Below are 24,068 nucleotides of genomic sequence, written 5' to 3' on the forward strand. Positions count from 1 at the left end.
AAACTGGAGCCATCAAAGGAGGACACCCTGTCCTTAAAACGTTAACTGATGAATCAACACGCAGTATCAGAACACTAGTGTTTTATGGGTAAAATCAGCTTCACAGAGTAAAACAGAAGGTCTTTAGAGGCATTTCAGCCATGCCATCCATACTGGATTTATGGAAACTAAAATAAAATGTATAATTTCAGCTGTTTATTCGCGCTGTCTCAGACTGCCCCCCCGCAGCCCTGCTGCACTGAGTCTTAGAGATGAAATCCTCCATTGTGTTCTGCAGCTGGTAGTCCTGGTTCTACTCAGAGACCCTCAGAACCAAACCAGGACCTGCAACGAGGAGGAGACAGGAAGGGTTGGGCCGGCTCAGCACTTCCTGTCTCCTCCGCTGCTTAGCAGATACTGAACTTTCAAAATAAGGGTGTTTTAATAAAGAAGTGCTGGTTCAGGGTAAATGGAGTTTATTTCAGTGTGAGGAAAAACATTGACCAGAACTCAAATATCCAGAGTTTGCTGAGCAGCTGCTCGGCTGTAAATAGACAAGTCACAAATGTAATAAATTACTGTGGTGTATGTCTGTGTGCAGGCAGCTCAGATGAGTGCTGATTTTAGTAGACTCCTTTTTTTCCTGTCCTCTCCAGGGTGTTCAGGTAAATGGGACTGAGGGAGCTGCTTTGGAGATCTTAGGGGAATGATGTGTGTGTGTGTGTGCGCGCTGCCAGTGTTTATTATAGATTAATTGCATGCTGGGAAGTGCAGAATATCCCCGGCATGTTATGGGTGGCTCGTCAGCAGTGGGGTGTAAAGGTCATCGTGGCCCCGCCCACTGATGGTCACTTGTCACCGAGGCAGTTCTGTTACATCCAGCACATTCCAGGTTAGAGCCCGAGGAGCTTCGGCCCAGCGTTTACTTTCTGTTCGATGCCCTCAGTGAGAAAAGACTCGAGACCTCTGGTTTCAGTTTATGTGTTTATTTATGAAAACAAATGAACTCAGAAAATAAGGATCCCATATCAGTAATTACATCAAATAATTCACTTGTTGGTTTTCATCCCCTCTGCGTCTCTACCAAGTGGAGCTCGCTCTAACCTCAGACGGCTACTTTACAGCTACTATACAGCGCTCAAACATACGCGAGAAAGAACGTACGGCCGGAGTGCATGCAAATACATAAAACCACTGTTTCCTTTTCTTATTAAAATACAAAAATTAACTATAGCATTGAAGCTTGACCAACTAAAAACAAAGAGGAGGGTTACTGTGGCAACGAGCTATCCGCCTGTCTGTCACGTGGGGCTCCTGATCAATCATTTCAGGTTATCGATCGTCTGTAAAACATCCAGAAGAAAAACACACACCCTGAAATCACGTTGACACGCAGCAAGGAGGCGAAAAGGAAAGGATTCCATGACATTGGAGGAAAACATTCAGACTGAAGCTGTAGTGCCACCAGGAGGTCAGATGACTGAGTAGTTTCAGCTCAGACTTTACTCGGATCCAATCATTTACTGCTCTAATCTCACGTCACCTCCAGGGGGTGCTAAAAACAGATTAATCTCCACTAGCGAACCAAATCAGTTGCCAATAATCAGGAAATACTGAAAAAAAGCCATTAAAAGCCTACATTAGCCAATCACAGGGCAAGTGGCCAGTGGGGTGGGATTTTTCCCAGGTTCAGACACTCCGTGGCTCCAGCCAATCAGAAACCATCTCTATCCAGCTTATTGGCTGAGTCAATTTGACAGCTTTGATCAAACCACGTCTAATATTTCTACATCCTGTCAACCACTGCCATCTTTGTGTTTCTGGAAGGTGTTTGCAGATGCCAGAATGTCACTGACGAGGCAGCGGCTCTTTTCTCACAACTGTCAGTCCTGAGAAATTTATCCAAGAAGCTCGATCTTCTGTTTGTCAATGTTTCTGTCGGCGTCTGAAGACGGTCAGGCTAAAGAGGCCACTGACAATACAAAAAACGAGAAACCAGGAACCAGCCGATGACCGAGCTAAACACCACATAACCAACCAGGCAGTGGGCTCCAATGGCCATGTCCCACTGATGTCACTGCAGAAACATGATTCTGATTCTAAGTCCTCGTAATGATGCACAATATAATCCACCAACATAAAATCTATGGCGAATATCTGCCTTTGGAGATGTCATGAGTAAAGTGATGAACACAGAAAGTTTCAATGGTTCGAATTATGGCGGCGTTCTGAGCGAGCTGCAGAATGTGATGTCAAGCCAATCCCAGCCTACCATGAAGCTCTGACTGGTCGACTGCAGGTCCTTGAAAAACATCCAACTCTACAGTGCCACGTGTGAGAGGCCTCACATGCTCAACCTGACCAACCAGAAACCGCTGACAGACAGGTGCTTAAGATCTCACATGATTACCTGATTGGCTTGATCCATTCAGCACGAGATCGACAGAAACCAGACACTCCTGACGCCATCTGAAGCCTAATCACAGGCCAACGGTCAGAGGGGGTCAAAAGGCATGTCTTCTGATATCACGATTAGAAATCTGACGCCAAAACGCCAACCGATTTAAGAAAGCGCTTAAAGATTGTTTCTGTTCAATCAGTTGATTAAACGAAATGATTTTAAAAAGCCTCTCGGTGACCTTTGTTTTTATTCTTTGACAGACTAAAATCGTAAAAACTGCAATGGGCGTGGCTTTTTCTTCAGAAATCATTTTATTTTCGGCGTCTTTTCCTGATTTCATCTGAAAGACAGCAAGCTCTAAAACCTTAAAAGAAGCTTTAAAAAAAAAAAAAGGAGGTGCTCCGGTTTGGACCCTGACGGGAGGAGGCGGTACAGTATGAGTGGTTCTGTTTTGGCGGGATGAGGATGGGGGTGGGGCTTGAACAGGACAGCGATACAAAGACATTTTTTTATATAGAGAACCTTATAAGACACAAACAAGTTCAGCACACAACCTGAAAATCAAAAACAAAGGAAATGTAGTGTTAAAAAAAAAAAAAAGAAGATAAAGAAAAAAAAGAAATCAGTCTCTGCTGGCGCCGGCTGGGCGGGGTCAGGATCCAGAGACCCCGCCCACACTGCCACAATGACCCCCAGGGACAGACAGGAAGTTGTGTTTGGGTTGCAAGACCAGCAGGGGGCAGTTTTGGTCTCAGAGGGCTTTTAAGGTGGAACTGAAAGAACCAGAAACTGGTTTGACTTAAAGAGCCAATTACAGCTGATCAGAGCACATCAATCAAACCTATTGATCAACATCTGGTTAAAATGACACTGTTTGCTACAGAGAGACAATCCACCTGAGCACCGCTGCACACAGGTCACTCATTTTAGCTGACATACATTAAAACACTTCCTGGGGAGGGATCAAATGCAGATGGCAGTGGACACGCCCCCCCCCAGTTTTGACTTTTTCTCAGCTTTACCTGCCGTTACATGCAAACAGTCATTTCACTGCCCAGCATGCCATTTCCTGTCACACCGTTACGTGTTTTAAAGGGTTAAACGCCAAATGAACCAATTGAGCAGATCAATCGTCAGATCAGCAAAATCTGTATTTCTGCAGATGGAGTCTGGCACCTTCAGTTCCCCGTCAACTGAAATGCTTTAACTAAAGCTTCAAATCGAAGGTGCTTTTTGAAACTAAACCTTCCACCAGCAGGGGGCAGCTTCTCACCATTCAGTGGGCTGAAATGTGTTCTTTAGTCCTTACTGCATTTCTGTCACTGTAACACACCAATGTGTCTTACCTCTTCTAAATAAAGTTTACTCTAACCGGCTGCTCCATCTAGTGGCACAAACTGGTATTACATTAAAGTACATCTGAGTCAGGTCTTTTTTTCTTCACGCCGCTGACACTTCATTTTAGACACCTTTCAACTTTAAATCTTAAACTGGATTTTACAAAAAGTACCTTTAAACTGCTTAACTACATGCTGACCCTGCCCACTGCAGTGTTCCTGTCCGCTTCCTGCCTCAGATTTCCTCCGTGGATCCACCTCAGGTTAACGCAGCCACATCGACGCCACGTCTGGAGAGGAGAGGCTAAATGACAATTTTTACTCGTGTGACTGCGAGGTTCAGAGGAAAACGTTTCCGTTCAGATTACCTCCTCAAACTGACATTGTGTTTGCACCATTTTGTGATGTCATCGAATCTTCTCTCGGCTGCAGCTCTCCCGGAGCCTTCAAACGAAACGTGAGGTGATTCGTCGCAATATCCACAAACCCACTGAGATCACCTGCTCCTCCTCTCCGAGGATGCTTCTGGAATGTGTTCAGAGGTCAGGGGTCACCGCCAGCCGTTTACAAAGAAGAAGAAGAAGAAGAACGCAAATGAGCCGAGACGCTCGATTTTATTTCTGTCCACAGATCAGTACGACTCCCAGATGAACGGGCTGCTGTCACTTTCCCAAGCTCCGCCCACATTGTTGTTGTCAATGAGAAGCCGCCGCTTTCTTCTTCTTCTCCTCTTCTGTCTGCAGTCCTCCAGTAGGGAAAAAATAAAAACAAAATAAACACTAGGAGCTAAAAATAATAATAATAAAAAAAAAAAAACAGGTCAGCCTATTTACATCCAGTCTCTGTGTGTGTGTTTGTGTGTGTGTTTAAACGTGTAACAAGTTCAGAGTGTGTATCTCCGTCTTTGTGTTTGTTCAGGATGGAGGTTCACATGTGTGTTTGTTTCTGTGTTCAGTAACCTGTGTGTGTCTGCGTGTGTGTGAGAGAGAGAGAGAGTGTGTGTGTGTTCAGTCTGTGTCGGAGGATGAGGAGGTTCCTGTCGAGGAGCTGTCATCAGAGGAGGAAGAGGAGCTGCCACTCAAACGACTAGCCCCACCTCCTGTGGCCCCGCCTCCGGCTGCCTTCTCTGAAATTGAGGAGATAGAAATGGGGAGGAGTTAATGACAGGTGAACCTGAGCAGCCATCCTCACACACCTTCAAACCACTTTAATGACGTTTCTGTCCAGGCTCAAGAGATGTTCAGCAGCACCCGTGCGTCGTTCTGTTTCCACCAGAGGAACCTCCTGACGACCTGCATCTCCTCTGAAGGAACCAAAACACGAGGGCCAGTTTTCTAATAACCTGCATGCAACTGCAAACACATCTGCATGTTTTTGTTGCTTTGCAGGACTGTCAGAACAGAGGAACCACGTAGCACCTTCTCCACTGATGTGAAGAGTTCCCTTTAGTTTTATGCCCTTCATTTTGGACCCCAGAGAACATTTCAACCAAAACTATGGGAGTTTTTATCCCGAGGACTGCAAACAGTGATGTCTATCTGCAAATCTTCATATCGGGGGGGATAGAAAATGGCACCTGTTGGTGGTGCTGCTGAAGTTACTGCAGGTGAGCTAAATAAAAAAAAAAAAGAAAAAAAATCTGGTGGGAAAAAAAATGCAGCTCAAAGACCAGAACCAACATGGTGGAAAAGCTGTTCGCTGTAGAACAGGTCCCATTATTCTCTGCCCACGTTTTCCCACTGCAGCCTCATTTCATAACAGAAGCACTTCAGCAGATATCTTATTACCTTCTGCAAAATTATTTTGCCTGGATGACGATAATATCCTCCCACTTTATATCGGGCAGGAGGATAAAAAGGACGTTAAAAGTAAAATCTGCTGCTTTTTGACTCGTGGGATGTCAGACCGTACAGATAAACTGAAGGAACCTGTAGCTCCTTGGACAGTAGTCCACAAACTTCAGGCTCTGGCGGCTTTTGATGGACGTGTGACTCTTATGATTGACTGGAGTGTTTTTTTTAAAGCTGGTACTTACGCAGAAGCTTCCTCTGCTTCTTCTGCAGGCAGGACTTGACATAGCGCTCCAGCTCTCGGAGTGTGGAGGGTTTGAGCGTCTCAAAGTCAATCTCGATCTCGTCGGGGTTGGAGTCCCTCAGCGACGGCTCTCTGGTCTGAATGATGTGGACGACGCGGCCCAGCTTCTCTCCTGGCAGCCGGTTGATGTCCAGACTCAGCTGCCGCTTCTCATCGTATGACATCGGCAGTGATGACTCCTCGCCGTCGTCACCGTTGGCTGAGCCGCTGCCCGATGTCTTACTCCCTTTCTTGGGTTGCCTGCAAACAGTGTCACAATGGTTGGTTAGATATCACCAAGTTTATTTTTTCCTTTCTCAGTTTAATTACCTGAAAACTGAGTCATACCTGGTGGCTGTCACCGTGCTGTTGGCTTTTCTGGCTGGGGCCTTCTTCTGATTGGCTGGTTTGGGCTGCTGTGCAGCGGCCTTTGGCTTCTTCTCTTCCTCTATCTTGCCCTTGTTTCCCTTATCTTTCTCCTTCTCTTTCTTCTTCTCCTTGTCTTTCTTCTCTTTCTTCTTCTTTGGCTTGCTGACCGGAGCCTGGGACAGGACGGCCAGCTGCTCGTGCACCGCCTTCAACTGATGGAATAAACTGATTATCAATACCTATCATCTATCATCAATACACAGCGACGCCTGCATCTGGTGAGTCATTCGAGCCATGGATATTTAAAAACATGAATCTTACATTTAACAAAAACAAAAACAAAAAACATTAAATCTAAAATGTTTAAAAGAAGAAAACCAAGATGTTCTTGACCTGTGATTGGTCGGCAGCACCAACCTGCTCCTGTAGCTCAGCCAATCGCGTGGCCCGCTCCTCCTCAGAGTCAGACGATTCGTCAGAGGAGGAGTTGTTGCTGCTGTCGGAGGAGGCGGTGCTTTTACTGACCACTGGGGTCGTGGTCGGGACCGACGCCTCCAGGCCCTCGTCGGGGATTTTAGCGAAACGCATTTCAAACACGTCCTGAAGGCAGACGGGCTATCAATAACAGATCACAGCAACTGATTAAGCAGGTAAAGGTAGCGCAATCTATACGTACCTGCAGTTTGCGGGCCATGGCCACCACCTCGTGGTCTGGGGGGTTGTACTTGTAACAGTTGGAGAACATTAACCTGACATCAGTGGCGAAACTCTGAGGGTCGCTGTACTCGCCTTTATCCATCTTTTTCTGTTGGAAAACAGATGACAAACTTCAGCCCACGCAGACACTGACGCCATTTTTTAGAGACCGTGCCAAATCTCACATTTCAGCAACCAAAGAACCAACACCAGAACTGAAGGTTCAGAAGGACCTCATTTTAGGGCTGAGGGCATCACAGTGACCAGTTTAAACCACAGAGTAGAGAAAGCAAAGTTCATGCTTTGGTATGTTTGAAATCAGGTGTTTTTGCAGGTACACTGCCCTGCTAAAGCATTGGGACAATGAGCCCAGTCGCTTTATTTTTGGTGTAGAATGAAAACATTTGGGTTTGACATCAAAAAATGAATATGAGGAGAAAAAAATTAATAAATCAACATCTCAGCTTTTATTTCTAGATATTTCCATCTGGATCTGATCCACAATTCAGAAGATAGCACTTTTGATCTGAAGCCACCCATTTTTCCTGTGAGCAAAAGTATAAGAACATGTGACAGACAGGTGTGTTTTGTGGCCCAGGTGTCCTGTTACATTAATTCTTCAAACAATAAATAACAGTGTCTACGCTCAGGTGCAGATTTGGGTTTTGCCTGTGCAGGCTGTGCATTTATAGTTAGGGGAGTAACCAACATGAAAACCAGAGAGCTGTCTATGGGTGAAAAAACAAGCAACGTGAAGCTGAGAGAAGATGGAAAATCAATCAGCGCTATTGCACAAACATGGGCCATAGCCAGTACACCCTTTGGACATCCTGAAGAAGAACGTGGTCTCTGGTGTAGTAAGTAACAGATGTGGAACAGGTCGACCAAAGAAAACTACAGCACATGACCAAAATAAGTGCTGTAAAGACAGACCCTAAAAACAGCTGTTAGTGATCCCAAACATACGAGCTCATGTGTGAAACACAGTGGAGGTAATGTCATGGCATGGACTCACATGGCTTCTTCTGGGAAGGCTCATTAATCTTCATTGACGATGTCACGCATGATGTCAGCAGTATGTCATCCATCAATTTAAAGAAAGATGCAACTAAACTGATTTAGATATCCTTCATTATTCAGCAAGATAACCCAAAACAGGGTCAGGGTTCATCAAGGGCAGAAAGTGGAAGGTTTTAGACTGGCCTAGTCAATCCCCAGACTTAAACCCTATAGAGCATGCATTTTACCTGCTAAAGATGAGACTGAAGGGAATAAAAAATAAAATGGAAAAGAGGCTGTGGTGAAAGCCTGGACAAGTGTCACAAAAGAAGAATGCAAAGTTTAGTTATGTCGATGGGTCACAGCCTTGATGCAGTTAATTTAAGCCAAGGATTTGCGCTAAATATGAAGTCTTTTTCACCATTTTAATCTGTTCCAATACTTTGGCTCACAAGAAAAATGGGTGGGTTCAGATCAAAGGTGCTACAGGGTTCTAGCCAGCGGTTGATCGCCCAGCACTGGGCTATGCTGAGAATTTCACTGGTTCACCATTGGACCTGTTCTATCACTGCACACAATGTGCACGTGCGATCTTACAACGGTCCAAAGTTGGGGGTCGTTGGAGAAATATTTTCGTCATTGTTTTCGTCAACGACCCTTTTTTTCATGATGAAAACAAGACGATAACAAAATAAAAACTACCTAAAAAGGATAAAAACGATGACGAAATTGACACTTTTGTCAACGAATGAAAACGAGACGAAAATGCTTGGCGGGGACGACATCCAATCAGAGCTGATTTAATTTTGTGACAGGGTGGGACAATTTAGGAAAACATCCAATCAAATGCACAGTTGCACAAATTTGCTCTAAACCCGGGAAGACCAAACTAGCCTGTGATTTGTCGTTACTTCCGATAGAACTAAGTTATGTAAACAATGTCAGCAGGGAGAAAGAGAAGAGCCGATGTATGGACACATTTTTACATGCTGTAGTGCCATTTTTGGGAATATTTCAATTTTCTATACATCAATAGAATCTTTATATCCCAAATTTTCAAAATATGTATGAAAGAAATAGATAGTACCTACAGAAATTAGCTAAAAAGTCTAATAACCCACAAAAAAAATTGAAAATTGTTTATTTTTACATATTTTTCTAGATACAGAAAAGCCATAGCTGTATTCTTCAAAACTGTAAATGAGAAAAAGATGCACAGAGGCCTTTCAAACCACAGAAAATAAATTTTGAGTCTGTTCATAACTTCATTTGTAAGATACACTCATTTTATAAACTGTAGGAAAAACGAAAAAAAATTAATACTGTGCAGAATTTGCAAAAAGCCAGCATGTGCATCAAAATAAACTACTTTCAATAGTGTAATCAAAGTTCTGAGTGTCTCTGGAACATATACAGGAAGGTATAAAGTCAGACACGCAGTGGTTTCTGCTGTGCCAGGCCTAGGAGAATAAAACTACATTTCCCGGCAAGAATATGAGCAATTCGTGGGATAATGACGTCACTTCCTGTTGCTGCAGGTAGTGGCTTGCATGAAATCATGTGATAGTTCATGTGACAATGTGATGACGGACAGTCCAATGTAGGAAGTGCTCTTAGCAGCTAATGAAAACAATGACTGCATGATTATACGGTTTTGATGTTTGCGCTTTATATGCAATTTTACACGATTACTGCGAACCTGTTGGAGGAAGGACATAGTGCTCTGGGGACATGTTGAATGCACAGTATGTAAGTGTAATTCCCCTGTTTTTATATGCAAAAAGAATCATTGCTCTCTCTTATTTGGTTGCAGTTCTAGCTTCATTACAAAATGTGCATGCAAATGAGGACACCGGTGGGCCCAAAGAAGTTAATAAATGTTTAATTTTGTGTAAGTGTGTATAATGCCTAATTCAAGGAAACTAAAAAAAAAGCATTTATATTTTACACCCTTTATATTTTAGTCGACTAAATCGACCGTAGTTTTAGTCGGCTATATTCTTACGATAATTTGTCGACTAAAACTAGACTAAAACAAACTATTCAGATGACTAAATTATGACTAAAAGTAAATTACATGGTCTTGTTCACGCTTGATTTTGCGGGGCAAAATAGCGACCAGCGTGAAACCAAAGGAGAAGTAGACCCACAAGGATAACACACTGACGTGTTCTTGAGGAATGTTTATTAATAACAGCTGCAGGTAAACGTGCATCTTACTTTCAGAGCATTGCAACACAGACTAGAGGGATCCACACTCCCTATCATCATCAAGTCACATGGTCTAATCAGATTCAGGTGCTTTCAATAACCAGTAGGACCAACCATTATTACAGAATATTACATAGACTGATATTATCTAACTGTTCACCATCAATGAATTAGCTGGCACAGCATTTAGCGTTAGCAAGCTAATGCTAATTAGCCCCTACGCCCCAACACACACACGCACGCATGCGCACCAGACTGAATTTTTTTTTCTGGCTAGAACCTTGTGCCATCTTCTGAACTGTGGATTGGATCCAGATGAAAATACCTGGAAATTAGGGCTACAACGATTCATCGAGTAACTCGAATAATTCGATTATAAAAAAATTCTCGACACAAATTTGCTGCTTCGATGCGTCGTTTAAACTCTGCAGCGCTCAGGTATCTCCATGTAAATGGAGCGTTTCACCCACAAGAGCACCATTACAGTTCTCCATAGTTGTCTTTTTCCTTCTTGTGGGTTTAATGGACAAACCAGCTTAGAGCTGCATTACCGCCACCTACTGATGTGGAGTGTGTATCAGGCATTTAAAAAAAACCCTTAGATTCTAGAAAAAAAAAACCTCTCCATCACTGTGACGGATTGCCTTTGACACTTAAAGTGGATCATCGCTGACATGTTTTTCCATGCCTCCACCGCTCTCTACAGTGTTTGTGTTGTGCTCGCTGTGCTGAGAATTTCAGCTGTTATTTTTTTCTCTACTTCAGCTTCCAGTTTAACCGCAGTTTACTAGCGAGTGCCGCCATTAGCACTAGCGATCGTCCGGTACCGGAAGGACCCCTTCCCCGTCAAATTTTTTTTAATACTTTAATCCCTGATTAGTGACTAAATATAGACCTGCAGTAGAAACGTGTGGAGAATGCTTGTGAATACAAAGCATTACAACATTGCTCTTGTAGCCCCCAGTTTTTCAACATAAACACTGATAATACAACAACAGCAGCAGTCAGCTGTTCTACGTGCAGTGTGTCTGCAGAAGTGCAAAGAGGCGGAGCCGGTGCCGGCGAGCTCAGATGGAAAGAAGCTTTCAAAAGAAGCTTTTTCACCCCTGTAAGCACCATTAAACTTTTACTGGGAAACAGCTGGAGGTCCTTCATCAACCACCCGATTAGCAAGTGAAGAAAAGAGAACTTTGTAGCTGCTCCATCCACCCTGATTATTTCACACAGGGGAAAACTGCAGTACGGAAGTTAAACTATGCAGATGAACTGTTAATACGAAAAAAGTATTTTTTATGTGATTACTTGAGTAATCAATGGAATAATCGATAGAATACTCGATTACTAAAATAATCGATAGCTGCAGCCCTACTGGAAATAAATGCTCGGATGTTGATTTTTTTTTTTGTCTCATAATGATTTTTGGTATCAAACCCAAATGTTTTCAGCCTACAGCAAAAATAAAGGGATCGGCCTCACTCTTCCAATACTTTTGGCGGGGAGAGTGTTTTTCCAGTAAAGTGAATCCGTTGTATTTTTGACAGAAGTTAGACAGAAAGAGGAATATGAAGACATCACTGTGTAGATTTAACTGTTTTTCTGCTAGAGAAGCACAGGAACGGCAATCGACTGATTCCCAGTATTTTTGGCTTGGACTGGTGACCGGCCAGTCAGCCTATCACATGTCCCATTACGAGTTGGCCCCTTTCATGTATGCACAACGTTCATAACAACAAACATAATCAAACATGTGAATCATCCTCTGCGAGCTCCGTCCTTCTTTTGAACCGTACACAATGTCATAAGCCAAAAAAATAAAGGACCTCTTCAAGGTGCAAATTCAGCACCCAATTAATATTTTTATGTGAGCACATGTGGTGATGCGGCCTGTGTTATAAATCATTAAAGTGCAAATACTGAACTTGCCTTGACTTTAAAAATTCAATCTCAAATCAAAACCACAACAACGTCTGTCAGGAAAAATTGGAGTTTTGTCCTAAATTATTTGATCTGCTGAACAGTTTATATGACCATGTTTCATCTCATGCATTTTCTCTGGTTTTAGTGGTGTCAGGCTATTGTCAGAAGGTGGCGTTAGTGCACCTTCTGACCACCACCATTAAACAACAGAAGTAGAAGGAGGAGCTGCAGCCTCCCAGCGTGTGGGATGCTTCTGCGCAAACAGGAGAAACAGGTAAAGCCAGCAGAGGGTCTCCATTAAGTAATTAACAATGTTGTAATAATGTTGAGTGAAGCTCACACATCACAGCAGGTGAATGGCTCATTAAAATTCTGCTCTCTGGGCTTTCCTGTGTTTTTGGTCTGCTGTAACACCTCGAGCTGTTTCTGATGTTTTTATCTGTCAGCACAGTTTTGCCCATAAGCCGTTTTTCCACCGACAGGGTTCCGGTGCCAGTGCCAGTATTTGACCCGTTCAGCGGTTTTTCCACCATGAACGTACTCGGTGCTCGGCTGAAAAACGGGTTCAACTCCAGCCCCGCAAGCTAGCTGGTCTGGAACCAAGAACGCGTGACGAAAGCAGTAGAAGGGCGTGACTCTGCCGTCTCAACATAAACTTTTCTACCATATTACATGTGTATTACATGAGAAAAGCGAAGTGATTTTCACGGCTGTGAATTAGGTTGGGCTCTAAGGCTGAACTTGCTGTACTTGTCGTCTTGCTCTAATCGCTGTCTGTGTTTACCTCTGTGCTGCACACAGATGCTGCAGTAGTTTGGTTTGGACTGTAAAATGTGTTCGCAGCACAAGAAAGGGGAGCGTGTTCTCCCACGGCTTCCGTGTCCAGACGAGGACCAGCCCCACACTCATACGTAAAGGACCGGTTTGCAAGCGCGGTGGAAATGCGGGCCCATTCCTAAGAACCAGCTTTTCGCTGGTTCTTTTGGGAACAGCACTGGCGCCGGAACCCCAGCGGTGGAAAAGGGGTAATACTGATGGTTTGAAGCTGAGCCTGACGGATTCTCAATTTCATGAATAAAAAGTATGCGTGTCAACACAGTAACAATTCACTCATTAAATCTTGGTTCAACAGTTTCTGCTCTGATGTTGACTGTAAATGATGATCTACTTTCTTTAAAACAAAAAAAAGATGTCTGCAATATTGATCGTTACCAGTATCAGCTGATCAATTTCAGTTAGAAGACTTTCTACAACGTGTCCTGAACATGTCCACCATTAACCACTATAAACCAACATTAACCTCTGACCTCACTCTGATGGTTGTGTGTTTAGTGTCTCTGTGATGATGCCATTACCCGGATGGTGCTGAGGTCCATGGGGTGTTTGATGATGTCATGGTAGTCATGCAGCTCCAGCGCCTCTGCATCCACGGGCTTGTAGAAGGGCCAGGCGTAGGCAGCGTGCTTCTTCGAGAGCATCTCCTTCAGGATGGCGTCGCAGTGTTTCATTTGCTCACCCAGCTTACCGCCCTTCCTCCCCCCGGCGCCAACGCCTCCGGCTCCCACCTCGCCCCCTGCCATCTCGTCTCCGGTCTCCCGCCGAGTCTTGGTGGGGCGGGCGGCAGCTTCACGCCGTGATGAGGCAAGCTTGGCCGGTTTGGCATCCTGAGCGGACGGAGAGTCGGCGCGGCCAGCAGCGATGGCTGACGTGGTCGGAGTGGTGGTGTCGGCTTTCCTCTTCACACCTTTCTTCTGTTAGAGAGCCAGACATGCAGAGAGAGGGTGGGCTCAGGTATGTGTCTACTATTTCAGGTCATGTGATGCTGTGTCACTGCACATGGCTCTTACCTTAACGACAGGTTGGGCAGATGGCATCATGTTTGCAGGAGGCTGCGGTGCAGATACAGGGGGCGTGGTCTGGACAGGTGTGGGTGTGGTTGAGATTACAGGTGTCTGAGAGGGAGACGGGGAGGGGTATGAGGGGGGAGGGGAGGCTGAAGACTCAGCCTGCTGACTCACTGAAAGAGAGACAGGAAGTATTGTTGGTACTGTAGTATTGCAAGAAGTAACAGTACTGTCAATCAGGAAGTACTGCAGTATTACTTTTATCGGCATGCATAGTACAGGTCCTACCCTGTTAAAGGTGGATAATGAATAAATGTCAATGATTGTTCAGGTCGAGCTGCATCTGAGCGCAGCGTCTGACGCCATCAACCAGGAAGTTCCTTTTAAGTGTTTGGAGCACAAAGTTTGTTTGCATGGTCGAGTTTTCCAGGGTTCTTCATCCTCAGTTTCCACTAACTGCAGACCAGAGGGCTACACTACCGAGTCAGATTAATGTGTCAGTGAGCTGTTTCGAGCTTCCACTCAAGAGTTTTCTGCGTCATGAAGTGTCAGTCTTTTTATTTGCTACATCACCGTGGTAATTGATGCTCATCACCTCACCTGTTCAGGAGCAGGTGATGTTCAGAGGTTCGTTGTTGTGCTGGAAGCACCACGTTTACATGGATTCTTTTTTTTCCAGCATGTTCTCAGTGTGATGCAGACTCTACTGGGGGAACACGTTTATACGAACAGCTCATTATTGAAAACTCTGAATGAAGCTCTGAAGTTACAGCAGCTCAGACCGAAATGTACACGGATTCAGGTGGTGATGCAGAAAATGTCTAAATGTTGTTCTACTTGATTCTAACCTGCTGCTGAGTCTCTGCTGGAAACACATTCACACCCCAAGAACAGCTTTCAGTCACATTCATCTCACTCTGGTCTCTGATTTCCACATCTCCTTCATCAGCCTGCTTGGCAGGAAGCTTTCATGTGTTTAAAGTCTCAGAGTCACTTTAGAAATAAGCAGCAGCACTGAGAGCGACTCAACCACAAAATCATTGACTGCAGTTCAAATCTTTTTTCTCCAGTCTGTCAGAAATCAGCAGATTAACCGGTTTCTGCAGTGTTTCTCTCAGATTATTTTACAGTTAGATGTTTTTTTGTTTGCTTGTTTTTAATTTAAATGGGGCAGCACGGTAGCGCAGTGGTTAGCACTGCTGCCTTACAGTTAGAATCCCATCTGGGAGGCCTGGGTTCAATTCCACCTTGGCCCAGGCCTCTCTCTCTCTCTCTGTGGAGTTTGCATGTTCTCCCCGTGTCTGCATGGGTTTCTTCCGGATACTCCGGTTTCCTCCCACAGTCCAAAGGCATGTGCTTACTGGGGTTAGGTTAATTGGCCACTCTAAATTGCCCATAGGTGTCAATGAGAGCACGAATTTGAGTGTGGATGGTTGTCCGTCTCTCTGTGTTGGCCCTGTGACAGGCTGGTGACCTGTACAGGGTGTACCCTGCCTCTCACCCTATGACAGCTGAGATAGGCTCCAGCCCCCCTGCGACCCTGAACAGGATAAGCGGAAGTGAATGGATGGATGGATTTTTATGTTCTTTATACGTTTTTATCACCATGTTATCATCATCATCTCTGATTGGAACAGGCTGCACTCACGGGATCATTTTGTAGAAGAGTCACATGACCCATGACACGGCCCTTTTTATGTGAGCACGCCCAGAGCCTGAAGCACAGAGCCAGGACGAACAGAGAAAGCTGATAACCACCACGGTGATACCAGTTAGCTCTGAGTGGCGTTTTAGGATGTGTTGAGTCAGTTAACGCAGAGAAAGCTGGGTTTGGTTGAACTTGTCCCTCAGAGCGCCCCTCACCTCCATCTTTGACATACACAATGTTCAGTGCAGCTATTACATGGATGGTACACAGCTATATGTACCTGCCACACCTGACAGTCATTCTTTGAAGAAGCAAAAACCTTCCTTCAGCTAAATGGTAATGCGTTTTATCTGCTGGTGCACTAACAAAGGAGCCCAGCCCGTCACGCACATACATTTAAACCCTAGTTGATATTTTATAGGTCTTAACCGGCCACTCAGTTTCGTTGTAAAAGACAGCTTTTACCAATTAAAGCGGTTTTGTTTCTAAAACATATTTGTTCAGGTCTCTGTCAGCTCCCTGACACCAACTGCCGGACTCCCACCTGTCCAAAGAAAAGACATCACTCCTGTTTTAGCTCAGCCAGCTACCTGTCAAACGTACAACTGATTTTTACACTTAACTAGTTTATATAAAACAGTACAAGTAAAAAAAAAAAAATCCTTCAGCAGACATCTTATTACCAAAACTATTTTGCCCTAATTTGGAGGCCTTGCACTAATCTTTTATCCAAACACAGTAGAAATCACCTAAGTCAAAGTCACACAAATCACTCTAGTCAGATGACTTATGCAGTCATAACGTTAGTTCCAATAAAATCATCACCTAAATCAGATCATACAAGTTGGATTTTCACCTACCTCGGATGAAAAATCTGGTCCCATTGTAATACGTTTCCAATTAAATGTGATCGCATAAGTGAATGAGTTTAGCGCTAAATCTTTCCTCAGCTGCTGTCACAACCAGTTCCAATATCTACGATCTACGCAAACACCATGCATCAGCTCGTTCATGCACAACTACACACACTAACAACGCGTGGAGATCACGTGATGTCTGGATTGGCTGCACTGGGCCAATCAGTTCATTTCACTGGAAACAAGTGCTGGAGTCAAGTGTAAGCTACAAACTTGCACTGACGAGCAGAAATACAAGATTATAAAATCTGCGAAAACAAAACCAGGGACGAAGCAGAAAGCCATTACTGTGAAATTTGATATTAGGCCCCAAACTGTCTGATATTTTGAAGAATCAGATTTTATCCGACTTACACATAAGACGGATTTTTTTACAAGTCAGATAAAATTCCACGGGCCATGTGAATCTAACTTAGGCAATTTTTACCATACTTTTAGTTTCCCCTGGGTTAGTAAGATATAATACATATTCCTACAAAACTATGTTTTCAGTATTAACAATACTCATACCGAACAGACAATATGACGACAATATCCCCCCGCTATTTTTTGCAGGGGGATCACTTACAACGTTTCGGAGGCTCTGCATTAAATCAGGTCTAAAGTCTGAAGGCACCTCATGGATTCTGTCACATCCACTGTGAACGTTTTCTATTTGAAGATTTAGTTCTTATTACTTATTTATTCTTATTTTTTCTCCCCAGGCATTTTTATTTTTATTGGAATTGGAGATTTTTTTTGTTAATCCTGTTTTTGTTTCATGTTTTTGCCTCAACTCAAAGCACCAAATTACCCGTTTATTACTTTGATTGTTTTTTGCTGTTTATTTTATTTTTTTTAAAAAGTGAATTGACTTTTACAACCTGGGTCAGTACCACCTCTGCTAGCTGCAGTGTTACCTGCGTTAGTCTCACCTGTGGTAGTCTCACCTGTGGTGGCAGCCGGCTGTTTGCTCTTGTTCTTGCCTTTGGGAGCTGGGGGCAGCAGAGCGACTTCTTCTTGAGGCATCTGAGCAACTTTCTGCAGGAAGATCTTCTCTAAAGCCTGAGCCATGAGGACGATATCATCTGTGGGCTAAACACACACACACACACACACACACGTTAACATCATTACAGCTGTGGTGTCCCCAGTGCCCTGGCTCCACCCTCTTTACCTTGTTGTAGATGTAACAGTTAGTGAACATGGTGTTGAAGTCTTGCATGGCCTCACTGGCGCTCCAGTAATAATTGTTCTCCAAACGCTTTTTAATGGTTCCCATGTCCATCGGGTTCTTGATCACCTTGTGGTAATCCTGTACACAAAGCTGTGGTTAGGAAAACACTCATCTGTGTGTGTGTGTGTTTAACATGATCAGAAAAATGGTGACCCACGTGTAGACACAATTTGATGGCATCCACGGGCTGGTAGAAGGGCCAAGCAAACTGATGCTTCCACAGCGTCTTCACCACCACATTCTGCATGTACTGCAGCTGGTTGGTTTTCCTGAGGGACACACACACAAACACACATAGTCAGCATACAACATTCACCTGCCTCTAATGGTCAATCAGGACTCTCTCTCAGGTGTGTCCTACCTCCCCGGTTTGGTGGGGTTGGTGACCTCAGGGGGAGGCGGGTTGGTGAGAGCAGGGGGGCTGGGTGGCGCAGCCTCGGGGGCGTCCGACATTGTGGACGACGGTGACGCAGCGATACACCGTGGGACAGTGGCGTCTGACCTGAAGATGAAAAAAAGGATTCCCTCTGTGGGCTGAGGGCAAGTGTGTGTGCACACAGGTGTGTGTGTTCAGTTCAGGTGCAGGTGATGGCACTTCAGTTCAACGTGTCCCCCGATGAGGCAAACTCCCATCGCACGACCTGAGAGAGAGAGAGGGAGAGAGTCAGTGTCTATCGCTGATCCTCACGGGGAAATGAATCCTCTTCTTTTAACCCGCCCTGCCCATCAGCATCAGTGTGAGGTTATTGACCAAATTCCTGTCCTGCAGCTCCTGGGTTTCCCCAGGTTTATCAGTTAGTCGTTAGCTCACTAGTTTCCTAAAGACGATGCACCGTGTTCTGACGGATTTCTGCACTAACGTTGGACATAAACGAAGATGAAAACAGCAGCGATGTTTGGAGGGTTGGCGACGTCGGGCTAGTTGACAGATAATGATGTGCTAGCTGTGGTCAGGCTAATATGAACACATCAGTACAGGGAAGACGGAGGATGACGGTTAAACTATTCTCAATACAAGTTCATTTTGAGAGTCCCTGATATGATGGAATTTGTCTCTGCCTAAGACAGGAGGAAAAAGGCCCCAACATCAGCCCAGAGAACATCTGAGATGATCCACCAACACCACGAGATCAGTCAGTAATCTGCTGAGTGTGGTTGGGATTACTGGCTGTGAAAAAGTCCTGATCCTCAGCTTCATGTCTGTACTGAGAGGGATTCTTCTCCGAAGCATTCAGATATTTGGTGTCCAACACACTGAGATCGCGGGCTGCAGTTACACCACAAGGTTTTAAACTCCAACCTTAGAGTAGCAAGGCCACCTGTTCCACAAAGCCCCTTCATCAGTGGTAGTGATCAGCTGATACAGGCCTAAACAACACACCCTGCAGTCAATTTCTTCTAACCGGTAGCATCAAATAAATAACTAATTACATGAAAATATTCCTCTTGAACTAAGCTTCAGTTTGATAAATATTTTGTAATTGAAATGTCCCAATAAAATGGCTTTATTAATACAAAAACATCAACGTTTCTCAGAAAAGCGACAGTGTGAGGATTAGCGGTTTGCCGGACTGTTTCTGGAGTTTGCATGTTCTCCGTGTCTGTGTGGGATCTCTGGCTTCCTCCCGCAGTCCAAAGACATGCAGTCAGTGGATTTAGGTTACCTGGTGATTCTAAATTGCCCATAGGTGTGAATAGTTGTCTGTCTCTGTGTTAGCCCTGTAACAGACTGCCCACCTGTCCAGGTGTACCCCGCCTGTCACCCTATGACAGCTGGGACAGGTTCCAGCCTACCCCCATAACCCTGAAAAGGATAAAGGGAAGAAGATGGATGGATGAAGAAAATGTAATTTTTTTTTTTTTTGTTTTTTAATCAGGTGGCCTATGGTAAGCTATCAAATGCAGATAAATTCTAACACCTTATATGACAGACTGGCAGATGACCACTGATCTCTGAATGCAAAAAAGCAGGAAGCTTCCAGGACCAGCGTGGTCCAGTTCCTACACATATCCCTTTATGGAGGTTAAAACATCTGCTTTAACACATGCCAGCTCATGAGGTTAGTTAGTGTCATGACTGGGTGTAAAAAGATCCTCCCAGTGAGGCTGAGCGTTTCAGAGGTGAAGACTGTGAGGAACAACAGTTTCAGAGGAACGTTTGTCAGAACTGATCATCTCCAGTTCATGACCCGATGAAGACTCAGAAATGTGAGCACACAAGGGACCAGCTGTAGTGCTGCTGGATGTTGGTGGTGTTCAGACCCTCAGACCAGATTATGAGGTGGAGATCACTGCATGGGCTCAGGAACACATCTGAGAACCATCAGCAGAGAACGCAGGTCATCACTACATCCACACAGGAAGCTCAGACTCCACCACACAAAGAACACACACGGGAACAAGATCCAGAAACACCTCCACCTCCTCTGACCTCATTTCAGACAGACTGAGGATGGGTAGAAACTGTCCTGTAATCTGACCAATCAGAATTTGAGATTCTCTCTGGAAATCATGGACGCTGCTTCCTCCAGGTAAAAAAGGAGGAAAAACAATTTGGCTTGTTCTCAGAGCTCAGGTCAAAGCAGAATCCCTGATGGTATGAGGGGGAATTAATGCACCCGGCAGGGACGCATCTGTGAAGGCCCCATTAATGCTGAACCGCATCTCCAGGTTTAGGAGCAACATCTGCCGTCATCCACAGGATGTCTGTTTCAGGGGAACTTTCTTATTTCAGCAGAGCTCGTCCTCCAGCACCACAGCTCCATAACTGACCTGAATACAGTCCAGACCATCACCCTAAGCAGAACAAACGAGGCCCAAAATTCACGGAGGTGTAAGTTTTCCAAATCCCAAAAAAAACAGTGACTTCTAAGCTGAACAGAGTTTGCTTCTAACACTGAAGGGCTAATAATCCATCTAATCTCAAAACATCAGAAACACAAACTGAGACTCTGGATTTTCTTCATGCTTCACTTATCTGTCAACTGGCTGATGCGTTAGTCATTTTTATAGCTGTATTAGAGCCTGATGTAAGACATGGTTCTGAGAACTTGACAATTTTATTATCATTTGACCAACCAAATCATCTATAAGAGCCGAACCGCTCACTCATTCACTGGAGTTGATAAATAAATGCAATTCATCAGCTGATGGTTTCATTAAATCAGGAACCTTTCAACCCTCGTTACAACTCGACACATCTGCCTCATCTCCCCCCTGCTCCCAACCTTTACCCCCTCACACCAAGTCACCTTAATGCCACCTCACAGATACTGAGCTTGTTTGATTTCCTAAGCAGCTACTCAGTGTATGAAATCTAGCTTTTCACACTTATTTTACTTTTTCTATTTCAGATCTTTATTCTTTGTGTATTTACTTTTTGGTTGGCTCCTGTAACAAGAATGTACCAACTGTAGGACACAAAAAGTTCATCTTTATTTCATGATGAGTTCATTCTGAAAGACCGTTTTCTCTTCATAGCTGCCGATATGATGCATCTGAGGGGTTATGATTCAAATTGGAGCTGAATATCTGATGATTTCAATACTGCACACACGACACTATTAACAATTATCTAAAGTGTTGTTTCTAATGTGCTACAACAAAGTTATTAATTTTTCTGTGTGATTTCTTTGGCCTCAATGATTATAAGTCTAAAATCATCACTGAGCAAAAATCTGAGAATTGATCTCTATGAATTCAGAGCAGCTGCATCTTACTTTGACATTTATTAAATAATGCAAGCAAAAATCAGCCTGTTCAGTCAGACCACAACACCACAATAAATACCTGCTGATCAACGCACACTCAGGGATCACCTGATTGCATTTTATTTTTGGATAAACTGTTTAAGCTCCATATAGTCAGAAACATTAGTGTTTTACCTGTTTAAAAGTTCAGTTTAAAATCATGCTCACAGCCACAGGTGTGCTAAAAACAGTGAGCAGCCACATTATTAGGTAAACCTGTACAGTCTGTTGCATTGTTTATAAAAATGGTATTTCAATACCACACTTTAAAAATAAAAATACGGCTTTCTGATGCCGTGCTGACTAACTGCAAAAACGTCAGGGCTGAATTATTTTTTTAATTAAAAGAAAAAATAAAACAAAGCTATTTTTAGATCCGTGAAAATGCTGAAAAAGTGCTGCACAGACTGTCACACGCCCAAAAAGGCATTAAAGTCCCAGTGAAAACAAAGCATGAAGTGGGCATTTTAAAACTCATCTAATAGAACAAGCTCGTCATTAGGTCTGTCTTTAGTCTGTAATTTCTGCTGATTTTCGGCCTTTAAAGCTACATTAGAGGTCAAACTGACATTTTAATTCAAACTGGATTGCACTGATGTAGACAGATCTATTAAAGTGGGCACATCCTCCGGACACCTGAACCTGCACTACAAGCGATCTTTGAACTCCTGCTACAGATCCTCTAAGACCGTCCCGGGCCCGGAGAGAAGACCCGGACCCGGACGGTCCGCAGCGGCAGACCTGGACCCGTAATAGCAGGCCGGGACCTGGACCTGGGCTCGAGCGGCAGACACAGACCTGGAGCTATCGTTCCGTGCCCGAGTGGCCCGAGTGGCCCGGAACGGCAGGCCCGGGCCCGAAGCAGTCCTGCAGGAGTCCGGGGCAGCCTGCGTGCTGCTAACAGCCGAGCTAACCACTAAGAGCCAGCGCTGCGCACGGCAAACCGCACACATCCTCTCACACATCAGTTCACCGACACTCCGATGCCCGAAGCCGCCTTTTCCCCACGCTGATCGGGGCTGAAGCTCGGTTGCGGCCGCGGCGGCCGCTCCGCTCCAACATCCATTTACCTGCTTTAAAAGATGGCGGGCACAGCACCAGCTAGGTGGCTAACCAAGCACAGCTCCTCTTCGAGGCCGTAATACGTCGCTAATAGTCCCCACAGCGGCCGTGGGGTTGACGAAACGCGTGCTGGGGGTGCTTTATGGGCTGCTGGGCCCTGATTTGGCGCACTCCGGACGCATTAGTGTGGCTGCATTTGCGATATTTGCGGACGATAGCGCTCGATGTTTGGCTAGCTAACGAAGCATTAGCCCGTTAGCTGAGCTTTGTCTGAAGGCGCCGAGCGGCAGCTCCGACACACCGACCGCTCCGCGCCGCCCGCCGCTCCCGCCGCCCGCTCACCCCGCTGCTCCCGCTCTCACACACTCTGCACTCGGCGTCTTGGTCCTCCGGCGGTCCCGCGGTGGCTCCGGCGGATTTCTCGAAGATTTTTATTTAGCCAAGTAGCATAATAGATGAGTTATCAGCTGTCTTGTCTGTACGCAAGCGCAGTGCCGAGCAGCATCATGGATGTTGTTGTGATCGTATTGGCTGGCCTGTTAGATGACGCGCTGTGATTGGCTGCGGGGTGCTTGCGGGACTTTGATTTGTTGCTAGGTGGTATGAAGACCTGCGATTGGTAGAGGAGTCATTTAAGACACGGTGATTGGCCGAATCGACGACCGGGCGCTTGTGATTAGCCGGTGAAACCGCAGGATTCGGAATGGCGCCGCGAAACGAACTCTGTATCCCAGCATGCACTGCTGCAGCGGCGCCCTGCTGGCTATCGATCAATTATCGAGACTAAACAATTCGTGAGCAGCTCCGGGGTTAAACTGGTGGCTTTAACGTCACAAAGTCAAAGCAGCTGTTTGCATAAAAGGCCGAAACGTCAATGAGAAAAAGCACAAATGAAAACTTAAAAACACAAACAGCTCAAACTCAGGTGCCTGAGCTCTGTAGTTCCTCTGTATCACTGAGCCCAGAGAGCAGGAACACCGAGGAGATGTTCCTCAGCAGGAGAACTGAGGAGAACCGAGAAGATGTTCCTCAGCAGGAGAACCAAGGACATGTTCCTCAGCTTGGCACCAGGGCACAGCGGAGATCCTCAGCTGGGATGAAGTGATGGAGAATGCTCCTTGAGTCCTAAGTATTTCCTGCACAATGAGAAAAGATTTGAAAGCACTGGTCCTGAAGCGGCTCAGGAGCTCACTCCTTTAATGGAAGGAGGTAAAGGCAGTGCTTCTTTTCTTTTAGAAGCTGAACTCTGACCTTGAAGGTCAGAGTTCAGCACAGTTCAACTTCAAAGGTGGAGGAGAAGCACCATCATCTATTTACACAAGAATGTTTTCAGTGTAAACTGTGTTGTCTTATTGTTTTCTAAAAGTAACGCGTTCAGATGGAAACATTTCAAAAATGATCTCCATTTACACAGAAATGCTAGACAATGATAATGTTGTAGTTCCTATTGCCAGTCCACAAGTTGGTGGCGTAGATATAGGAGTCACAACCAATGTGCGCATGTCCCAGTACCCCCGTTTTCAAAAAGTAGCATTTTCGCCCATTTACATGGAAACGGAGACTGGAGAGTTTTAAAAATGCTCCACTTTGGAACCCGTTTTCAAAAATATAGTTTTCACGCTGTCCTCGTGTAAAGAAACATCTGCTTTT

The 24,068-nt window shown here is 44.8% G+C and overlaps 1 protein-coding gene across 5 annotated transcripts; it reads right to left on the reverse strand.

Moving 5' to 3' along the window:
* Nucleotides 1–949: 949 nt before the first annotated feature.
* On the reverse strand, nucleotides 950–22,949 carry brd3b (bromodomain containing 3b). 5 transcript variants are annotated; one of them, XR_004019413.1, is made up of 13 exons: nucleotides 22,785–22,949; nucleotides 17,969–18,248; nucleotides 17,765–17,876; nucleotides 17,548–17,685; nucleotides 17,306–17,465; nucleotides 13,830–13,999; nucleotides 13,338–13,733; nucleotides 6,836–6,964; nucleotides 6,577–6,759; nucleotides 6,139–6,371; nucleotides 5,753–6,051; nucleotides 3,918–4,843; nucleotides 950–3,153 (listed from the first exon to the last, which is right to left on the reverse strand). XR_004019413.1 is itself a non-coding variant. In XM_030723596.1 (12 exons), exons 2-12 carry the CDS (start codon nucleotides 18,058–18,060, stop codon nucleotides 4,725–4,727), a joined length of 2,016 nt encoding a protein of 671 aa, XP_030579456.1. In that variant the 5' UTR covers nucleotides 18,061–18,248; nucleotides 22,785–22,949; the 3' UTR covers nucleotides 950–4,724. The 5 variants fall into 5 exon arrangements, 4 of the variants coding, with proteins under 4 accessions (XP_030579456.1, XP_030579453.1, XP_030579454.1 ...); XM_030723596.1 differs by having other exon boundaries at nucleotides 950–4,843; nucleotides 17,321–17,465; XM_030723593.1 differs by having other exon boundaries at nucleotides 950–4,843.
* Between the last annotated feature and the right edge of the window lie 1,119 nt (nucleotides 22,950–24,068).

The sequence above is a fragment of the Archocentrus centrarchus genome, unplaced genomic scaffold (genome assembly GCF_007364275.1).
Source record: "Archocentrus centrarchus isolate MPI-CPG fArcCen1 unplaced genomic scaffold, fArcCen1 scaffold_26_ctg1, whole genome shotgun sequence".
Taxonomy (NCBI): Eukaryota; Metazoa; Chordata; class Actinopteri; order Cichliformes; family Cichlidae; genus Archocentrus; species Archocentrus centrarchus.

Coding starts and splice junctions, on each gene's coding strand:
- brd3b (XM_030723593.1), bottom strand. CDS start 18,060: ATGTCGGACGCCCCCGAGGCTGCGCCACCCAGCCCCCCTGCTCTCACC. Junction 6,372..6,576: donor TGGCTGAGCTACAGGAGCAG/GTTGGTGCTGCC, acceptor TTATTCCATCAG/TTGAAGGCGGTGCACGAGCA. Junction 4,844..5,752: donor GAAGCAGAGGAAGCTTCTGC/GTAAGTACCAGC, acceptor CCTCAATTTCAG/AGAAGGCAGCCGGAGGCGGG.